The sequence below is a fragment of the Centruroides sculpturatus genome, unplaced genomic scaffold (assembly GCF_000671375.1).
Source record: "Centruroides sculpturatus isolate CEXI.00-Female unplaced genomic scaffold, Cexi_2.0 scaffold197, whole genome shotgun sequence".
Taxonomy (NCBI): domain Eukaryota; kingdom Metazoa; phylum Arthropoda; class Arachnida; order Scorpiones; family Buthidae; genus Centruroides; species Centruroides sculpturatus.
Window position 1 is genome coordinate 33825 of NW_019384591.1, and position 8098 is coordinate 41922.

Below are 8098 nucleotides of genomic sequence, written 5' to 3' on the forward strand. Positions count from 1 at the left end.
TTTGTATTGAATTAAAGGCAAGAATAAACAGCTACTTACTGGTAAGTAAGCCTATCTTTGCCCGGGAACAAAAGAAAAACAAACGTTAGGGTGATATCATGTTTCTAATTTTTATATTATATTATAGTGTTTGATTTATACTTACAAAAGTTATATTACGTAAGAGTTTATCACATCGAGTGCCCACTATAACATTTTTTAAAAATTCTTAAAATTGTGTACAGTGAAATAATAAAAAATTANAACTTTTACTTAATAAAACTTTTTACATTTACATTGATTGATTACGTGTATCGGTTTAAATATTATATTTGCACATTATATTTCCGGACTAATTTATAATTAAAGTTAAAATAATCTTTTTAACAATTAAACCGACATTCCGAGCAGAAGAAGACGTATACGGTTCATAACGAAAGAAAAATATAAAAATAAAAGAAGTAAAACTCATTTAAAAAACTTACAAATTTGTATTGAATTAAAGGCAAGAATAAACAGCTACTTACTGGTAAGTAAGCCTATCTTTGCCCGGGAACAAAAGAAAAACAAACGTTAGGGTGATATCATGTTTCTAATTTTTATATTATATTATAGTATTTGATTTATATAACTAAAGAGGTTATCTTACGTAAGAGTTTATCACATCGAGTGCCCACTTTAACACATTTTAAAAATTCTATAAATTGTGTACTGTAGAAGAATAAAGTTATGGATGTTTCATGGTGTAACGGTAAGCACTCTGGGCTTTGAATCCAGCGATCGAGTTCGAATCTCGGTGAGACCACTTGTCTTTTTCTGTCGTCGAAGTTCGTAAAGTTACGCTATGCAATTATGACGCCTTAGAACGTGTAGAAGAGTCTGCCGCAGGATAGCAAACAGTGCGTGTATATCCAACTGTATTGCGCTCAATCAAAAATGTTCATTGTGATATTTATTAGTGATGCCATGAATATTCGGCTACTATTCGGTATTCGGCCTATTCAGCTACATTTTTTAATATTCGGTATTCGGCCGAATGTTGCATACTATTCGGCCGAATACCAAATACCAAATCATGGAAAAAAACGCACATATTACTAAAAAATGTATTTATTTTAATCACAAATTATTACATTTAATACTTAAAATCTATCAGTGGTAAGTTGTGATGAATGAAAACAATTTTTTCAGCATTTGTTGATAGCAAACGATTGCGCTTTTCCTCATAAACTATACTTGCTTCTGAAAATAGCCTCTCACTATATACACTACTGCCGGGAGACGATAGATAAATCTTAGCAAATTCTGTCAGGCTTGGGTACTGTTTTGCGTTTGCTGACCACCACTTGTAAAGGTCTGCCGTCCGATCTAGGCGAACAGTTTTCATATAAAAATCAATCTCATTTGCAATAGCACTTTTCTCCTCCACATCCTCATCATTTTGCATATTTTCTGTAGCGACTTCGTCAAAACAGTTTCAAAAACTGTCGTGTATTTCAATGGTTTTATCATTTTCATTGATATTTCTTTTCTTACGAAATGGAGAAGAATCACCCGTACTAGTAGACTCGTCATGACTAATTTTCAGAGCTTCTAAAAGAATTTTTTGTTTTGCTCTTTGCGTTTGAACTAATCCCAGGAAACTGGTTTTGAAACGCGGGTCAAGAAAAGTGGCAACCAGATATTTGTCATTCTCATCAAAGTTGAACCGTGTTTCAAGCTCAACTTGTAGTGAAGATCTCATTCTCAATAAATTTGGTGTTCTATCTGCAGTCTCTTCCTTTCCCAGGTATTTCAACAATGTGACAACATGTGGAATCACTTCAGAGATGCAGGAAATACCTGAGCTGGTTATTTTCGTAATCTCTTCAAATGGTTTGAGAAGTTTGATACATTGTTCCATTAGCTCCCACTGAGAAGGTGTTAAATTGTTTAAAGACTCGTGATCAGTTATGTACAAAGAAACAGCTCGCTTTTGTTCTAATAATCGCTCCATTAAATAATATGTAGAATTCCAGCGTGTGCTTACATCCTGTACTAGTTGGTGGTTTGGCAAGTTAAGTTCTTGGCGAATGCATTTCAGCTTTTCTTGTGCTATACCAGAGTGGTTAAAATGGGTAACAATTCGTCTCGCAGCAACTACCATCTGTGTTATTTCCGTTTGAGACTTTAGCGATTCCTTGACAGCTCGTTGCAGTGAATGAATAAAACAATTGGCAGAATCATATTCTGCGTCTCGTACACCTTTTATCATATTGGCTCCACTGTCATGGACAAGTAAATGGATCTTGCTATGAGGAATATTCCATCTTTCTGCAATAGCATTGAGTTCTTTTGCGATATTGGTACCAGTATGTGAGCCAGAAAATGGCTTCATTGCTAAAACACCATGTTCAAGAATAAACTCTGGAGATATCCAATGCACAGTGAAACTCAAGAAACTCTGGTTATTGTGCTGACATGTCCACATATCAGATGTCACTGATACTGCTGTTGCTCGTGAAATACTAGATTCAATTTTATAGCAAATTCTATTATATATATCAGGAATAATTTTCTCGGTCATGTAAGTGCGACCAGGTATATTGTATTGAGGTACTGCCTTTTCCATAAGCCTTTTAAAGCCGACTCGTTCAACAAGTGATAATGGTTCGTTGTCTAAGGCAATCATTTCACCGATTAAATAATGATATTTTATTGATTTCAGATCATTAATATCCCATAACAATTTCCTTTCAGTTGTTTCCTTCAGAGTTAACTGTTTCTTTTCTGATGTACCTGGTACTACCAGTATCTTGGAATCGGTAGAAGTAAGAGTACCATCATTTTTGCTGCCACTTGCTGAGGGAACAACAGTTAACATAGCGTACTGCTCGGCATGTTTGCTTTTAAGGTGGTTTTTCAAAGAAGTTGTAGCTGTAAACATAAAAAAACGAACACAATAATTAAGCAATGAAAAATCTGACATCAAAGAAGGGAATTCCCAAACACTACTAGCTTAAACTTGTATTATTCTGGCATCACTTAAGCCTCTGAATTTCAAAGATAATAAATAAAATGTAGACTATATTTAAAAGTAGGACTTATTTATATCAAGTTTATCAACGAAATACCACGTGTGAAATAAAGTACCGGGCAAAAAAACAAGAAATAAAAAATTACAAGCGCTAAATACTAAATGTGACAAATTGTTTCACTTAATTAATACGTAATAAGATTTTACTTACTTGCTTTCTTTCCTTCTCCGCCACGCGAGATCTTGTTGTTACACAGCAAACACACAGCAAGTTTATTATCTTCACTACAAATCTCATAATATTTCCAAATAGGCGATTTTTTATTAAATAGTGCCATTTTGTAAAGCTTTTGGCGAACAAACAGTGATATTTTTTAGTAATAAAAACTATTATTAACACAATTTGACGTAACAATGAGCAAATAACGCGTGTCGTGACACGATCTACTCGCAAATGAAACAAACCCTCTCCCACAATTTCTCTCTCTCTAGGCGGGACAATCTCACCCCACATTCTTAGAGATACGATTACATCACCCACCTGACATATGTGACAGAGCTGTGGACTGTCCATCAACACTTGATAACATCCACACACCTGACACATGTTACAATTGAACTTAACAACATATTTTGCCGAACATTCGGCGCTTCGGTCGAGAGCGTAGCCGAATATTCGGTATTCGGTATTCGGCAAAATCACTATTCGTGGCATCACTAATAATTATTGTGTAATCGAGTTACAATAGCCAAGCACTTTTGACCAATAAATATCTAGCCTACCAGTTGTAGTCGCTCTCAGAATAGTAAAAACGCTTTATACTTTACCGTTTTTCATGTACAAATCGAATAAGTCTTTTGAAAAAAAGGGCTGACGAATTTACAATTTAATGAAAAGTTGTTCCTAATGATTGGATATGGCGACAAGTGAAGACATTTTAAAATATTCATATTTAATGCAAAACATAAAAATGTTTATGTATTGTATAAATTTATTGTAGTGTTATTTATTTGTATATTAATTTTTATATAAAAAATTTTAATAGTACATTTTTTACTTTAGAATGTTATATCTTGAGTAGATTTATTTGGAAAAAATAGAATAGCTAAATTTCATTATTATTATTTTCAGATGTTTGAACAATATCTGCTGTTGTAACTTGCCATAACAGCTGTCATTAAACAAAGTCATTAAAGAGAAAACTTACTTATTTTAGATATACGAAAAGTCCAATAATAAGAAGAAAATGAATTTATAGTTGTAAAAGAAAAGACAAATTTAATTCTGATTCTTGTTATGTTTGCTCTGATCATTTTACAGGATGATTTTGAGAGAAATTTAAAAGTTGAATTACAGTATTAGGTTTATTGGCAAAACCTAAACTAAAGGAACATTTTTATTACCAACAGTAAATTTAAGAAATACAGAAAATGAAAATATTAATCAGTCAAATGATAAAAAGAATCGTTTATTGGAAAGAAATAGAAAAAAGCTAATAGGAAAACTTTTAAATTTAAATAAACAGGATAAACCAGAAGTATCTCTTAAATTTAATGATTGTAAAACTTTAGAAGACCGTAATTTCAAATTAAAATATGAAAATTCTCTTTTAAAAATAAGATTAAAAATATTGATATAAGAATGTAAGCAATTAAAAAAAATCTGAAATCTTGGAAATCTAAACCTGTCATCATCCAAGAAGAATATGAAAAATTGAAAAAAAACTGAAAAAGATTTTGTTATATCAATATTGAACGGTACCATTACAGAAACATAAGTATATAATCTGCTAGAGAGAAGAAGGAAAATCAAATGGAAGAAATAAAATATGAATTGGCATTTACTTTAAAATATTTATGCATAACATATTTATACTTAAAAAATCAAATGAATATCCTGTTACCTGCAGTTTCAACATTTCAACGATGGGCTTCAAAAATGAATTTTTGTTAAGGCATATTAAATGGTGTTATCAATATCACAAAAATTAATTAAAAACTTTATACTTTTAGAAGAAGAACAACTTACAGTTTTTCAGTTTTTAATGAGATGAAGGTAAATAATGTATATACTATATTCATATTGATGACCACACAATTCAATAATTATTTTAATTTTCTATGTTAACGTTTTACTGATATTTCAGGTAAAGCGTGATAAACAATAATCAAGTTATAATAATGATAGCAAGAGGACTATTTGTATCATGCAAACAATCAGTTTACATGAATTTTGATGTTAAAATGAAAAAACAACTTTAATTTAACGTTATTTCAAAACTTTTTGATGCTGTTTGCTGCTGTTGTTAGTGACTGTGGTGGACAATATATAGGATTATGGAAGAAATTGAGGATAAATATATTTAATGGCAAATTTATACATACATCTAATGGAAATAATATATACTATTTTTTGGATGCACCTCATTTGTAAAAACTCAATAGAAATTGGGTTTTCTAACTTCAGATTATAAGTCAATAAACAAGTACTCCTTACAACAGTTATATCAAATAGATTCCAATGAACTAAAGTTTTTCTTGAACTGAAAAAAGAGCATATTACATGTCAAAATTTTTAACGACAAAATGTTAGATTAGCTTGTGAATTATTTTTTAATTCTACTGCCATTACTATTAAAATATATATTAAAAAATGAATGCTTAGCAGTTTCTGAATTTATATAATTAATTAATGCATAGTTTGATGTTATCAATAGTTCAATGAAAATTGGGAGTTGAACACTCCCAATTTTCATCACAAAATTGATTATTCTCCTAAATTTGCTTAAGACATTAACATAACCGAACAAAATAATACACTTGATAATACTTATAAAATAATTTTAATTATGAGGCGTGTATTTAAACAATCACGTCAAACATTTCAAAAGAAATGTTTATATCTATTAAATCTATTACATTTTTATTTCGAACTTAGTTTAAAATTTTCTAAATACCGTTCAATCATTATTTTAACAATTACAAAATAAATTAAACACCAAAGATATCTGAAAATTACTTAATGAATGAAATGTTTGAAGAATCAAATTTACTGCAAGAAGTTTCAGATACGTCTAGAACAATAAATATTTGAAAATTCATGCAGTGTAACTGTACATGATGATTTGTGTAATATATCAGGAAAATGTAGATGAAAATCTATTACCTAATTAAAAAATGATAGATTATAATATTTAGCAGGATGGATTGTAAGGAAATACAAAAAATATTTAGAGAAATCTCAGTCACCAAAATAAAAATAAGCATAATTATACAATGATACCTTTTATTTGTTTTAACATTCAACGCTTAATTTATTCTTATTCCTTAATTTATTCAAATTTATTAAATAAGGAATCAACAGAATTTTCATAAACAAATATTATTTTCATTAAATTAAAAATTTTCATCATCAGAAACATCAGGTAACAGTTACTTCAAACATACAAAAAGAAATTTCCACTTATTGCATCGCAAAAAATAAATTTGCATAAAAACTTATTAATCAATTAATAAATTGATGTAATTCTTTAAAAATGTTGGCAAGGGCAATAATTCGATTCCCCGTGGCAGTTTCCAATTCAACCAAAGACGATATCTGATAACGCACCGACATAAATGCTGTAATTTAGCAGGCTTCAAGTATCTTTCTATTAACGATGGTAACAATTTATGAAATTTATCTAGGATATGTGGCACTATTATTTTTTCGTACTGAAAATTATGCTTATATTTTTCTGTATCACGTATTCCGCACGCATTCCTCAACTTTGGCACAGCTCTTAGTAACAAATTTGCATTAGAAATGAGTTCAGGTAGGATGCCCGATGTCTTCTTCACATTCACTAATTCTACATTATCGTATCCAAATCTTTTTTCTCTCCATAATAAAAGTATCAAATAAATTAGATATTTGTAATCGTTATGATTTATATTACACTGTCTTGTAGTAAGCATCCATTTAATTAACGCCCCGTGTTGCAACAAAAGTAGGAGGAGGGTTGGATCACAGTTAAGAATTGCTCCGAGACAAAATTTCGGATTTCGTGAACGGTATTTGATGTAGAATGCAATATCGGCTATTCGCAAATTTTCATCTCCAAAAGTTACGCGTAATCTATTAGTTTGCAACAAAAAGTAATTGAGGTGTTCATATTTTCCATTTTCATTTGGATCGTTTTTAAACTGTAAAACGGTGGAAACATTAGTAAAAAGGTTATAAAAATATATATCATGCTTGAATAATTGATGTAATAATTCCAGTATTGTATTTTTTTCTTGTATATTCCATTTAAAACAAATTTCGGATAAATATCGAATGGTCTTTCTTTTTTCTTGATAATCGAAAGATCTGTTGCCCGTGTTTGGTGTCCACTTTTTGAATTGCTTCAAATAAAACGCCATCCGAAATTCGGTTTCATTATTAAAAGAATTGCATTTATTTTCTTTTGTAAGGCATGGAATACATAACTTCATTCCTTTAAGTAACGTTTTCATAATGTTTAAGGACTTATCCATCTTCATTTGTTAATTATAATATTATTGATAAAACAATGTAGAAATGTTATAACAATACAATAATTTATCGAAAGATTTTAACAATTAATAACAAAATGATTCGTTTAATTAATTGACAATGAATTATTAAAGTTTACATTGGTGATCAGGGTCAGCGCGTGAGGTGAGGCAGTAAGGGGGCACTTTCAAAAGGGTGGTATTTTCGAATTACAGATTGAAATTTATATTCATTACAATGTGTTAAAACTAAGTAAATTATTTACTTAGTTGGCTCGTTTGATAATTTTTCAATGTAAATATATCAATCGGCGTATATTGTTTTTACGTTGAGCAGCTCTGGCGTGCACAGGCACATAATTTTCAGGAAATCCGAGAAATAAATGTGAATAACGGATATAAAAATGTAATTTTTAATGTCGTTTATCGAGGCTGGATGGCCGAGCAGTCAAGGTGGTAGCCTACTGCTCTTGGTGACCTGGGATCAAATCCTGAAGAAATCCCCAGGTTTTTTCGGGAAATGGTCTGTTCCTCACCACCCAGCTGTCCCATTATGGGCTTGCTATAACAGGCCCACTTAGTACCCAC

The 8098-nt window shown here is 30.6% G+C and overlaps 2 protein-coding genes across 2 annotated transcripts; both read right to left on the reverse strand.

Annotated features, from left to right (window-relative positions):
• Positions 1-1456: 1456 nt before the first annotated feature.
• LOC111624759 (zinc finger BED domain-containing protein 4-like) lies at positions 1457-2814 on the reverse strand. The gene has a single exon (XM_023367698.1). It carries the CDS (start codon positions 2648-2650, stop codon positions 1457-1459), a length of 1194 nt encoding a protein of 397 aa, XP_023223466.1. The 5' UTR covers positions 2651-2814.
• Positions 2815-6428: 3614 nt separating this feature from the next.
• On the reverse strand, positions 6429-7534 carry LOC111624752. The gene has a single exon (XM_023367691.1). The coding sequence runs from the start codon at positions 7517-7519 to the stop codon at positions 6497-6499; it is 1023 nt and encodes a 340-aa protein (XP_023223459.1). The 5' UTR covers positions 7520-7534; the 3' UTR covers positions 6429-6496.
• Between the last annotated feature and the right edge of the window lie 564 nt (positions 7535-8098).

Coding starts and splice junctions, on each gene's coding strand:
- LOC111624759 (XM_023367698.1), bottom strand. CDS start 2,650: ATGATTGCCTTAGACAACGAACCATTATCACTTGTTGAACGAGTCGGC.
- LOC111624752 (XM_023367691.1), bottom strand. CDS start 7,519: ATGAAGATGGATAAGTCCTTAAACATTATGAAAACGTTACTTAAAGGA.